General features: G+C 26.0%; 1 protein-coding gene across 1 annotated transcript in view; it reads right to left on the bottom strand.

Annotated features, from left to right (window-relative positions):
* Positions 1 to 10652: 10652 nt before the first annotated feature.
* Positions 10653 to 15101, bottom strand: part of LOC132926500 (procathepsin L) — a 40555-nt gene continuing 36106 nt past the window's right edge. The window contains exons 7-8 of the mRNA XM_060990866.1: positions 13511 to 13671; positions 10653 to 11580 (exon numbers count right to left, since the gene is read on the bottom strand). Coding sequence (XP_060846849.1) covers positions 11340 to 11580; positions 13511 to 13671 — 402 coding nt within the window. The 3' untranslated portion in view covers positions 10653 to 11339. The remainder of the gene's footprint in view (positions 11581 to 13510; positions 13672 to 15101) is intronic.

The raw sequence follows: 15101 nt of genomic DNA on the forward strand, positions 1-15101 counted from the left end.
TGTTTTATTTGTAGAAATTACATTATTTATTTATTATATTTTTATTATTTTAATACTATGTTATCTTTTGTTATAAATAGTATTTCATTTTATGTTTTCAAAAATGTAATATATTTCAATGTTTTCGTCTTTTTACAAAAAAATAAATCCCAGTAATTAAAAAAATAAACCACAGCGTACAAAAAAAAAAAAAAATAAGGAAATAAATGCTCAAAAGAAAACTATATCTTTAAGTATAAAAAAAATAATGAAACACAGAAATAATTAAAATCATAAAAATGTTTGTTTGAAAATATTTCCCCTTGGAAAACACACAAAACACACAGTAGTAAGCGTTTATAGAATACACGGGAGCAATCCATTACAAATCACGTATTCTCGTTTACTATAAGTGTTTTCAAACATAGATCTCTCAGACTTTTGTTTTAAAATGTTTACTATGAATCGCACGCACATAAAGATTATGGCGTACCCTTTGTAATAAACAAAAAAGTACTTTTTAAGAACATAAAAAACTAACAAAGGCGGTTGTTAAATGTTATCTAAAATTAGTTCTAAACTCCTAAAGTCCTAAATGATTTATTGAAAAATTAACTATTTTACTCCGGAAGAAAACGGACGTTTTTATGGTTGATCCAAAACGTTTGAACACGAATACGGGGTCGATATTATGAATACATTCGTTGAACAAAACAGGTAGATTAATAAGTATAGGTCCTATTCAAAATAGTTTTTGTTTGTTCTTATAATGAGTATAATAATATGATTTCATATCAAAACCAATATATAGTGTATAGACATCCAAGGGCGTAGCCAGAGGGGGGTAGGGTTCAGACCCCCCCCCAATTTTTTTTGGAAATAAGATGTTTAAATGCTTATTATATTTAAAACTTGTATAATATAACATATTTATACTCTAAACAGTCTAAATCCCCCCGAAATATTTTTCTGGCTACGGCCTTGTAGACATCTACATTAAAATACATTAACTAGTTCACTAGTTTTTTTTTTTTTTTTAATGTTCAAATGTCTACGCTTCTCCGGACTATAATATGACTAACTATTCGTTCTTGCTATAAGGCCATTTTTACACCACAGAAATCGTATTAATACGTTTTTTACATTTTACAATAATATTATATGAATAGACCTGCAGTATACGCGAACTACGCGGCTGGTACATAATATTATGAGTATATTATTATATATTTATACAATATTATTTAGTGTTGTCTGACCGTAACGATTTTTCATGTCTTCCGGAGGTTTCGTGAGGTTAATTTCATTACGCCTGCGTTCAATTTACTGGTCACGCCGATTTTATAATATTATTATGTTTGGAAAAAACACAATATACAATACCATTCGACTGTAGAGCTGTTTTTTTTCGCTTTCTGTATTGACTGTAATGTTGTACCTATTACGTTATAATATTACGATACTCAGCAATACGCGCGAGTACCTACTACGATCGTAGCGTATATCCTATGACCTATACGACACAGCAGTGCGTGGGGGTGCGGCGGCGTAGTTTTAAAATGTTCTGTAGTGTTTTTTTTTGGAACGTGTTAAAATATTTAAACGCTTTTAGTTCGGTTAGAAATCGTTTAATCGCTCTCAAATAATATGTGCACACGTCGTGAGTGTAAAGTCGACCTTAGAGTAGATATATTACTTAGGTACCTCACATTTTCAATGGTTGCCGAGTCAGAAAGAAATACATTATGATATTTAACAACTAACCGGAAGATTTTTTACACTTATGAATTTTATTATTTTGTTTATGCGTTCGTTCATAGAATTTGATTATTTCGACGATAAGTATGATTTCTTCTGGATGTGTATACATATTTCAGTTTAGTTACGCCTCCTTCGTCGTAAAGACGGTGAGCAACATAAGTCTTTTGGATTGTCGCGTTCTTGAGATAACACAGACTTGAAAGAGCATTTTAAAAATCTTATAGCTTCTATAAAATATTTTTGTAAATTTAACGATGCTCCAAGGTAAACCATGAAGCAAAATAACGAAAAGCAGCATATAAGACACATTTTGTTACGTTACGAATAAATTTGTTTTTTTTTTTACAAAACTTAAAGAATTCACTAAATGAATTAAACAATGATGTGTTGTCAAGAAGATTTTTTGATTATAATTTATAATGATTCCTATTTACAAGTTAAGCCATCTATAATATATCTTGAAATACAATTTTATATAACAATATTCTATTCGTTTAAGACAAATAATTGACGTCAACTGATAATATTAATTAATATTTTGAATAATTAAATTATTTTTTTGATTAACTAATGTTAATCAATAGGTTTATCAGTAGATAATAGGTATTAATTATAATTTATAAGTAGGTAATGCTACCAATAATAAATCAACCGATATTGAAAATACGACCTCCTTATAAAAATATGTTAATAATTGTTATATTTTTTTTTATTATTTTGTTGTTTTCTATTATAATTTCTATTATAGATATTATTTTAGTATATTAAGTATTACTACCTACTATTAAATAGATATTACGTTTTGATTGTATCATTTTGTTTTAAGTTTTAACTATATTATACGTAGTAAGTACAGTTATTATTATGATATAAAATAATTGTTTTTATAATCTATAATTATACATTTATATATACTCGTATCCATATTCCATATATTAAAAAGGGTTAGACACAAAATATATACTTACATCGATTAATTAAACAGGGTTGGTTTTAGAGGGTTATAGGGACCAAGGTCTCTCTAAAGTCTAAGATATTTGAATACCTATATGCTTTTACAAAAATCAATTAATTTTTTTAAATTTAATTTTCTTTTTTTTTGGTAATTTTAAATTTAAGCTGCTTCAATTACTCTGAGTAAACAATCTCATAGATAAAAATTAACAAGTTTCTAATAGAATATAATAGTTTAAACCATATAAAATAACTTTTCAAGAATTTTTCAGTACTTTTCAACCAAGCATAAAGTACAACACATTTTTGTAAATTAACTAATATAAAAGAGAGAAATAATATTTGAAACATTGTCTAATAGTAAATACCTTCAGTCCCACAAATACTTTATAGATATCACTACACATCCCCGTTCGCATTGATTTAGTAATAATAAAAGATATCAAAATCAAATATTTTTCAACGTTTATTTTGTTTTTTGTGAGACTTGAAAAAAATAATTTAGTCAAGGATTTATTGACATTTGGTTTCCGATCCCTCTAACCACCAATCGCTCCAGCTATTTATAGGCATCTGTTATATTGCAAGATTTCCTACAATATTAATTAATACATATTTTATTATTATCTTGTTATCTGTCCTGTCGCACTACACAACCACGTAAATGTTGAGCTTTCGCGTTCATCATATACTACGGGTACGCTCACAATCATACACAAGACTTAAGAATGATGTAAAAATTGAAAAACATAATATTTTTTCTTTTCACAATAAAATAATATAATATATATAATTAAACCAATTCGTTAACATGAATTATTACTGTACGTTATATATTTTATCCTGTTCCTTCTGAAAGCTTGACATTTTATAAAATAAGCGTATAAGGGACAACGATATAGAGAACCTAAAAACAAGGCGTATCTCGTATGGTCGTCGTGTAAATAATAATATAGTTACTACCTATAACTTATAATTTATAAGTATATACCTATCTATAGTAATAAAGTACCTACTGTGCATATCAGTGTTATACCTATACAGGTTTTACAATTTATAAAAACTAACATTTTGTTCGATAGAAATTCGCGTTCCTACGTGTTAACGAAACACGTAAAATGTGTTCACTAATGTATCATCCACCATTGTTGTCCGCAAAAACCCTTTTCTATGCTATTGTCACGACACCGTTATCAGTGTGTTTGGTTGCATGCGTTGTTGTAAGCGCCTAAAAAACTATGTACTTTCGTTCCGTGCACAATAAAAAAAAAATATATGATAAATTATACTCAAAAATAAAGTCCTTTGACTATTATATACCCATCATGATGTGAAGCTTAAAGGGAGGTAATGTATAACGTAATCGATATTTGACGAGATCAACGTTAAATCAGGTAAATCGATCTTATCCTACAAATAATAGGTATAGACAAGTGTATTCTGTTTTACGAACAATTACGTGAATAATGTGATTATGTAGGTCACTTAACCGGAAATATTAAAATCAAGGTACCTCCTATGTGTTGTAACTTGTAATTATAAATTTGTAAGTGATGAATCTTCATAAATAATTAACAATCGACAACGTGGGTTATTTACAAATTAACCACAATTTACAATCTTATTACGTTTGACTGCGCTTCTTGCATAGACGAAAATGTTCGAATTCATTGCACTCGGGTTAAAACGATTAATATAATCTAATGCATTACAACTTATTATTGTGAATCATATAGTTATATTATATTAATCGTTATAAAAAAAAAAACCGGCCTTTCAGATGGTTAATTTTTAGCATTAATAGTTACACCATTGAAAAATGTATTAATTTGTAGCCATTGTAGTTAAAGACTGAAACAATAATAATAATGTATATATACACCCAACACATTTAAAAATATTGGACTTCGTCGTTATAACCCACTGTCATAAATGTAATTATTGCGTATTTATATTATTACTATAAGTAATACGGTATGTTGAATAGATTTTCATAAAAAACGTACATAATTATTATAATAATCTTTATTCCGTAATTATAAGTCAATGGCACATCAGAACTCGGACCGACTTAAATAGGTTTGTGGTATAAATAATTCAATATATTAATCTAAATATTTTAAAAATATCAATGTTTGTATTATAAAATAATAATAATTATACATATATACATTAAGACCGAAAAATCTAAAAAAATAACTAAAATCATTTTTTTCGTTTATATATATTCAATTTTGTCAACATTTTAGCTTAAAATGATTATAAAAATTGTGTCAATATATTTTTTTTTGTTTTTTTCCTGTAATTAATTTTTCAACTACAATATAATTTCAAAATTTCAAAAACGTTAAAAATATTTTTGATTGCTTTAAGTACAACTTTTATTAATTTTTAAAGCATTATATTTATTTAAGTTGAAAATGTTATGTACTTGCAAAATGTTAATAATTTAGTCAACATTTAAAGTTTTAAATACAGGCCTTCAAATTGATGAAAATGTTTTTTTTAATATTTTTAAATTACTAAATTACTAAATGAACAATAATTGATGAAGAATATTATTTTAAATTAACATGCCTTCTAGCTGAGCATTTTTATTAATACTTATAGAAAATACTTAACTAAAAAAAATTGAGAATTTCAAATGTTTATAATCATTAATAATGCAGGCTATATTTTTGACCTGTGGTGTTAATAGGATCTTTCAAACAGTGGTGATCTAAAAATGGTGTTTTGAAAGTTTCAAAATGTTTATTTATACTTATTTATATTTGTAAATTGTATATAGTATATGTATAATATTACAGTACGTTAGTATTATACACACGCCACATGCCCTGGAGGTTTTATTTTGTTCTCATAATATTGTGTTCATGACAGTGATTACCTACGCGTGAATTATAGGTATTCCGATTTTCGCTTACACTTGGTACTCAAGATTTGTCATGTATGCTACAAGGTCAAGTGACGATGAACTGTACTTTATCAACTACAAGCAAGTCCTGCAGGATATAATAAAACGACTTTCAATATTACGGGCCTTAAAACTGATACCTTATAATGCTATTTGTTGCAGTTGTTTATATTCTACGCTGTGACTACTTTTACTGCATCACATAATACAGGGGTTCGTCAGCCGAAATGTCATAAAAGATTTTAAAATATTAGAAATTAATCTATTGAATTAAATTAGTTGGTTAGTCATGAAGATTAGGTATCAACTTCAGCTTAAGGGCAATACGTATAAAACTGATGTAGTGGACCGTTCTCTTTGCGACGTTGTATATTTCAACGCAATTTGTTAAATTAACAATAAATGTAAGTACATTATTAGTACATAGAAATGCGAGAAAATCGTCATATGATGCAAATTCTTGTTTTCACATTACGTAACAGTATATAACATAGAGCTACAGGTATTGGATTTTATTGAATTGTTCACTATATAATATAGTGGTACCAACGAGTATAATAAAGGCTTAATAGAGTGTCACAGAACGTGCATAATGGATAAACTTTAAATTGTGATTCAATTTATTTATATATTATTACATCGTTTAAATGTAAGATGCGCTAAAGATTGTTTTTTTAAGTGACTACACGTCTACTCCTTTGTACCTATAATTTTTGGCTCTATTTATATTTATTTATTATTTCAATTCAATACATTGTCATATCAATAAGTAGGTATTTTAATTAGTATCTATTAAAATACCAATAATCTATTTTTATTGTTTATTTTTTATTAAAATATTATAACAATGCTAGAGTATGCTGTTATTGAGTGCTCGAACTTATATAGAAAAGGGTTTCTTCTTAGAACCGATTAGAAGGAAGTCGTGACTTGCGGTTATCAAAAACGAGGAGATATTGGGTCCAAAATAATTACTCATGTTTTTGTTAAGTATACGTAAGATATAATATTTATCCTATATTGTATTTACTTTTTATTTGATTCAGTTTAAAAAATACATAATGTATTATATATATATACATTCAACACAATACATGTATCATTGTAGCTTAAATACTAAGAATTACTTATTTTTTCTTATTAATTTATTCTTATTATACAGATTTATTACATTATTTTAAAGATACGTTCTTATATTCCTAGTAAACCTCGTTAAACTTAAAGGCTGAAATATGTCTAATTTATTATTAGTCAAGTAAGAATTGTTTTTTTAAATATCTTTTCATAATCTATATAATATGTATTTGTGGAAGTTAGAAATGTCAATAAATGTAAATAAAATTTTTGTCAACATAGAAAGTACAATGTTGTAAAAAAATTATCTCCTAAAAAAAAAAAAATATTTCACCGTGTTTGTAACAAAAATACATAAATTCAATTTCTACTTAATTAGTTTTTTTGATACATTTATGCGAGACAAAAAAAAGAATAATTGTTTTTAAAAATTATTATATTATGATAATGCTGATAACGGTAAAAAATAAAAATTGTTTATTGTATAACTACTTTATTAAAATAAAATACTGTAAATAAATGCATATGTTAAATCAAAATAAAAAAAAAACTATCTGAGTATAATATAATATCAATTATGAACTTCGTATTAATTTATTTTGTCTATTAATGGCGGAGAATGTTCTCAATCAGTTCATATGGCCACACTTTTTTTTTTATTAAGGTAGACTAGTGGTAGATAGTAAGTATACCTATTGCGTGTAAATAATATATTGCCGTGCATGCAACAACACTATCAAGTAATCCTTGTCTGTTTTTTAGATTAATATCCTCAAAATGCGTGTACCTAATTTTATTTAGTAATTAGTGAGATACATTTTAAAAACAAAACATTTTGTATTTGATTGCGTGATTATTGTCTACGACGCCGAAAAATTGGACAAGTGGAAATAGTGTTTAAAATGTTATGTTATTTTACGATTAAGATATCCATCGATATGTTCGTAATTGCGTACAAAAAATAGTAAAATATATAAATCGATAGTCCATATTGTTTTTAACGCCCATTTATAAACAGCATTTTAATGGGGATTATAATAAAATATTCTTTTGGTGACTGGCGAGAGGGTCAAGGAACGTATACAAGGGGGGGGGGGGGGTCAAATTGTGCGGCCGGCGCGTATCAACGTAACGTTTTTAGGACTTTGGGGGAATAAAATTAAATATGTGGAAAAGTTGATATCAATTAGACTTGACGAGTTCAAATTTGTATTCAGAATTCTTATCGCTTCATTATATCAATCAGTACGTTGGAAATATGAAAATTGTCAAAACTTACGTTTGCTTAACTATGACTGAAGACCGGCTATCAAATTTGGCAATATTTAGCATAGAAAGCAACATAGCACAAATAATTGAGTTTAATAACATAATAAGTAGGTACATTTATAGTACTTAATGAAAAAGAGCAGAAAATTATTGGAATGTTCTTTACTTTTACTTTACTTACTTTTATTTTTATATATTATGATAAAAATATAAACTTTATAAAGTATATATAAGTATTATTTTTGTATTGAATTATAACTTAGAACCATCTTCTATTCTACTATGGAAATAAAAGCATTCATTGAAAACTAATATTAAATAAATACACTACAACTATACATATAAAAATAAAATGACAAGTATGTATAGGAGGTGGTATAATCCCTTCTCAAAATAACAATTAATGATTTATACGATTATACCTAAAGTTTGTAACTATAAGTTAAATTTTATCATAGTTTATCATAATTTATGACTAATGTCTTATAATCTTATATTGAATGTTGGCATCAAAATGTGATACAAATAAGGTAAATCACGAGCGCAGCAAACGACTTTGTAATACATAGCTGATTCAAACTTCTACAAAGTGACCTTTCGTAAGTGAAGCGGACCCACAGTAGGTACTGTATAATCCTAGGTCCACCACTGATACTATACCTAATTATATTATATGAATTTCGTTTCTGTGCGTTTGGGGAATAGATTAAATTATATTGGTTATTGAATTAGATTCATCAAACAATAAAAAATATATCATATTGTACCTATTATAATATACCTATGTATATAATGTATTAATGTTGCATACGTATTGTGCTCCGGTTTTTCTATGCGATTATACGATGTCAGTGTACATAATTATCTAATTCAACAATCAATATGACTATATGAGTAATATGACTATTAGCTATCGAACAATACTTTGAAACTTATGAAATCCTTATACATACATATATATATATTATTTATATAAAAGAACAATTTTTTTTTATGTTCCAATTTTGTGACGACATTATATTTAACATTTTTCCAATTGTTTTTTTCATATAGTTGTTCCAAATACCTTAGTGAGTGTCATCACTTAACGCAATTTTTCATTTTTTTTTATTTAAGGGGTGGGAGAGGGGGAATTTTATTTTAAAGTTTACGGTTACAAATTATAATTTTAATTATAGAATTATTTTTAATAATAATATGTGCATAGAATCATATTAGAATCATTTGTAAATATTATTATTATTTTTTTAAATTAATTCAGCTATTAATACTCGTACAATTTATTTAGCACTTTATTAAATGAAGTAAAATACATTTTTTTCTTCCTTAAAACACAATAATGTCTATTGATTTAAGACTTTCATTTAGAGAACAATTATACACGGGCGAAGCCTGGTAATTCAGCTAGTAGAATACGATTGGTTATACGTTTCGTTTGTGTGTCGGATCAATAATATCGTATTTTTAATTTTTGCAATTACTCGCGTTTTTTGAAAATAAATTTGATTTTTATAAAAACCTACGCAATAATACAATATAATCTTACGTGAGATATGTATAGGTATAAAGAGCTTTTGATTTATTGTAAAATATATTTATTATTTAAATAAATAAGTAACTTTAAATGTTTAAATTAATCAACATTTTATAGTTACTTTACCTACTTTGTAGAAATTTCCTGTACTTAATTTTCATACTAGTCAAAACGATTACAAACTTATTATATTACTATTTTTGCCCTCAAATAAACTCGTAGGAAATTTTAAATATTTTATTATTTTTCATTATCATTTTTTACTTAATAAATTAATTTTATATAAACTGTATTTTTCTTTTTTTTTGTGGGAGGAGTGGTTTAAGTTATGTTATTGGGTGGAGTGGCAAAATTATGTTGCCCTGGGGAATAACTTTTCCTAATGCACTCCGGGACACGACGACAATAATGTACATGTAATATAGACAATGTAGGTTTGCTCCACTCGACTACACGACTACTTGGGGATTGCACGCGGTCTTAGATAATTTCAATATTGGATTGTTATAGCCAAATGGCCAAATGTTATAATCACATAGGTATATATACTTTGACTAAGATATTCCAAATTTTTATTGAACTAATAATTTCTTATTATAGCATTAAATTGTATTCTAATATTCAACTATATGTCTATATATTGTACTTAAATAGTTAAATGTTTCTTGTAATGTAACCATCGGGCTATCAGCCGTACTTTACACTAAATAAATAATATAATCTGGTTTATTAAGCATATTGTACATATTATGATTCAAAGATGTTCCGTGCACACAATTAGTTAAGTATGAATGAGTATTTTCGAAACTTGAAATTTTAAAATCCAAACTTAAATCTTCGACAGACGATAAGCCAACAATATCTGGATCCTTAAACTATAACTAATCAACTTTTATTTTTGTATTTTTTAAGAAGATATCATTAAATGTATAATTATAAATAAAGATTGAGTTATTGATATGTTATGATCGGACAAAATTTATATTTCATTGAAAAAATTACAATACAATTTTATATTTTTAAGCGTATACAAAATATTACAACTTTATAAAATATTCATAACTCATAAAACTTCCTTTAAAATTATAATATTAATAAAATCCCGCGAGACGCATAAGATAATATTTTTGTCTTTAAGTCTTATAATAAGTAAATTGATTCTTATATTAAAGCTATCAACATAAAATAAAATCTGCTGAATGCAAATATTTTATGTTGCACGTTAGTACACGCGCGGAGGCAATACATGTGGGTATGACGTACCCTTGAACGTTGCTTAAAACTTATTAAGCATAATAAATTAATAATAAAAAAAAATATCTAAGCTTTATTATTGTATTTATTACTTTTAGTTAAAACAAGTAATAAGTGGCTAGTAAGATCAGTCTTTAGGATTAAGATATTACTCACAACAAAAATAGTGTCATACTAGTATACCTATCTGTTTATTAATTTTTTTTTTTATTGTTTTGTTACGTTATTTGTATACTTAGAAAATCAAGTAAAATTTATCAATATTTTCATTTTGCTAGGTACACAATTTATAAAATTTGATATTATCCTAAAAATCCTGAATTCCGAAAAAAATTCCATTAACATTTATTTGTTCAAATGCCTTGACGTGGAATTGATTTCAAGTTATAAAATATTTCAAATTGTGTATTCAATTATGTATAAACATATTATAATATATTTTTATTTTAATGTAAAGATCATTTTTTTTTAATAATAAACCATTATTTAATACATAGGTATTTAGTCATTTTTAAAATTCATATTTGATAGATGTTTGATTCATATAAATATATTTGGCTTTAGCTGTGACTCGAGACGATAGAAAATTTCGTATCACGGTCAACCATGAGGATGCGTCGAATGCTGTGATCGATGGCTCGGCAATAATATGGTAGCGTAAGCAGCGTAGGTGGACACAGCACACTGGTTCTTGCCACGTGCCAAGTACATGTAACCGTTGTCACCCCATTTCGAGCTCCACCAGTTTTTCAAAATCCAAGCGTTCTTTGTGTACCCGACCAGCAACATTGCGTGGTTAACGATGCTGGACGAACAGGCTGGGTCGTCGTAAACTCCGGATCTGTGAACATAAATAGAAATGTATGATGTGTTTAATGTCATTGCTGTATTTTACAATAGAGAATATCGATATAGTATACGATTAATTGTGTTTGGCAATTTAAAAATATTGTCATATTCAAATACATTGATTTACCATGTCATGTTTGAATTGTTAAAGTTCACTCATATCCATTTGTTATTTACAACTGTTTAAAACGTTTAGAAGATATAGGTATAACCACTTAGTGGTAGAGATATCTATGGTGACAGGTGTAGTGATCGATGTGTAGGACACTGAAATCAGTCACTACAATAATTATTTCAACGACGTAGCACTATCAATGTAGACTTGTTGCGTTGTTAAGAAATGTAGGTGAAAAACGGAATTTAAAAATATATTTGTACTGTACACAGGGTTCGTAGTACATATAATATTTTTATCATTTACTTTATACTGTATAATAATATATTTATTAAAAGTGTAAAACCGAAAGCTATATTTAGTTATCAATAATCTTCGATGAAAATTGATGCCCGTTTTTGGGAATCTGCTTGTGGCGGATTGGATGCGGTGTTCGATATTGAGAGGTATATAATAATGTAATGTAGGTAATACTATATTTTCTGCTTCTCTTTAGAAGTATCAACACACACACACACACACACATTTATATATAATAAAGTATAATAATATAGTCCTTTTTAGTAAAAAACCGACTGATACGTACGTTTTAATAACATTTCTTTACTGTTACGAGATAAGCATAATTTAATTATTTTAAGTTTAAAAGAATGTTTAAAGGTTAAGTGAGATTTAGCACAAAACAATAAATACGATAAAATATACAATACAATTTATTAAATCAAAAATAGTTAGTATGTATTTAAAATGAGTATATCATTTATCGCAAAGTGGCATGACGTATCGACATTTTCAAAAGTCTTTGCATAACCTTCACGTAAATTAAGTTGTGGATCTATAAAAAAAGATACCACTTAAAATGAACATTAAAAAAAAAAAACATTTTTGAAAATTTGAACGTTTATACATAAAGGGAGTAACAATTTAAAAATAAACTCGTTCAATTCTACACAGTTATTTTTGATGAAGTTTTTATTTCTGCCACACAAAAGTTTAATTAATTATAATATGGCAAATAAATTTCTTGTGTTCATTGTTAGAAATATCAGAAATTAAGCTATTTGATTTTTATTTAATAACTAACACTAAGTATAACTATTACCAATATGATCAAACATTAAATGATAAAATCTGTAGGTTCAATTAACCGAAATTATGATTATAAAAATACGAATAAGAAAATCTAAATTATTTTGATTTATTCATTCTATATAATAGGTATTAATCACAAATCTGGAGATACTAGTCAGGTATGACTGTTCGATAGAGATTAGATTTAATAGAAATTCTAACAAATCAACGCCCTGAAAAGAGTTTTATAACGCAGTGAAAAATCCTTCAAAATTTGGATTAAAGTCTTAGTTCTACAAATATGAAACATGAAACTAAAAAAAAAAATCCTATCAATTGAAATTGACAATTGGATAATGACTTTTTCTGATTTAAGGATTACAACTGATTTTTAATCTACTATTGAAGGCTAAATTCAAATATGTACCTACTTCTAAGCAAAAAATTTAAAAAATACGAAGACTTAATCACTCGTTTTTCTAATTGATTGCCTATTATAATAATTTTTAAAAGATATTATTACGTTGAAAATAAATTTTTATAAGTTTTTTTTTTTGATAGTTTTTTAGCATTTTAATCAAGGCTTTATTAATGATTAATTAGTATTTATTATTCATAATTTTTTAATCAAAGAAATTAAAAAAAAATAATTATAAGTTAACGTGATACTTTTAATAAAGAACTTTGTGTATATCAAAAATCAGATGCTTAAAAATATGTATTTAAATATACTTACGAGTACAATTGAAATGTTTTTGGATTTGCATTCACTGATACGCTGATTGGTCCTATAAGCGCCACAGCTACTTTTAGCGCGTGTTCATCGGATGGTGGCAGTATTGAAATTTTTGAAATTTGAAGTACTGCTCTATATTTTTTAAAATGACACAATGTTTTCTGAAATAAAGTTGGTAAAATTAAAAATGTGTAAATAATTTACTTACGCCTAACTAAAAATATAACCTAATATTATAATATGTTATTGTTTAACACATTATTATGTACTATATTTTATGTATTTCTTCACACAAACATTAATTTCTAAAAAAACAAAATTCAATAAAAATCAATTAATTTATTTAATTTATATACAGTACACTTATTTTTTATGATAATCTAAATGAACTCAAGCCGGAGCAAATATTAATAAGTTTAATTTTTATTAATTATTTCAAACTTTAATTAAACATCACCTTTCCCCATTTTTCTCAATTATTAGATTCATATAACAAAAAAAAAAAAAATAATAATAATAATAATACAATAATATTTTGATACATTTAACTCTAATTTTAGATACAGACTACCCGATGTATTTAGACCAATAATAAAGAAATGTATTAATTTTAAAAATTAATAAAAATATTGTATTTGTATAGAGACAAAGAAAAATAATATTGATATTTGAATTTAATATTTTCAGTTCACAACTTCTCAAATCCTTGATTATTTTATTACCTAATGAAGTATAATGAATAATAATAATAGCAACTAATAAAAACAGTAAATTTTTAATATAGTTGGTTCAGGCGATAGCAAACAAATAAATCGTTTATAAAATAATACTTTACAAAATTCAAATATTGGAACATAGCCAAAGCTTTTCTTTAGCTTCTGTTATTTACCTCCTATAGTGACGCTTTATACGTATTTTCTGAAAAAAAAATAATAACAATTGTTCTCACAAATAAATTGATTTTCAAACTATATTCTAAAATCTAAAAAAATCACTGTGATTTCGACTTTAATCCAGAATTGTGAATAAATAAAACTATGAGAGCCAAAAGTGACAATTAGTACCAGTTCTGAAGAAATTTAAATAATATGTATAAGGTATAACTGTACATATCCCACATACACATACACAGACACACTAACACAAATTATTAAAATTATTATACAAATTTTTTTTTAAATTAATTTTGAAATCATTTATCTACAAATTCAAAAAATATAAATCAATTTTGTGCGAAGGAATATTAGTAAAAAAAAATATTTAAAAACGAATAACATCATGGGATTAACATTGAATTTATGCAGTGGCATTTAAATAAACAAGACAAACGGATTTGACTCAGTGAGTTTATAAACAATTATTATATTTTATAATAAGACAATTTCATTCAAAAAGGATACAATGGAAAATATTGCGTAAATTAATGAGTTGAAAAAATAATTTATAAATCTGCACAAACCAAAATTATATACAACATAAATCAATACTTGAAAATATGGATAAATGAATTCTTTATCTGTAAAATATACGTCAAGCTTATTTATTTTGTATAGGTTACCTAAAGTACCTAACTGTTAGATTTCAGTAGTAT

This window comes from Rhopalosiphum padi, chromosome 3, assembly GCF_020882245.1.
Source record: "Rhopalosiphum padi isolate XX-2018 chromosome 3, ASM2088224v1, whole genome shotgun sequence".
Classification (NCBI taxonomy): Eukaryota; Metazoa; Arthropoda; class Insecta; order Hemiptera; family Aphididae; genus Rhopalosiphum; species Rhopalosiphum padi.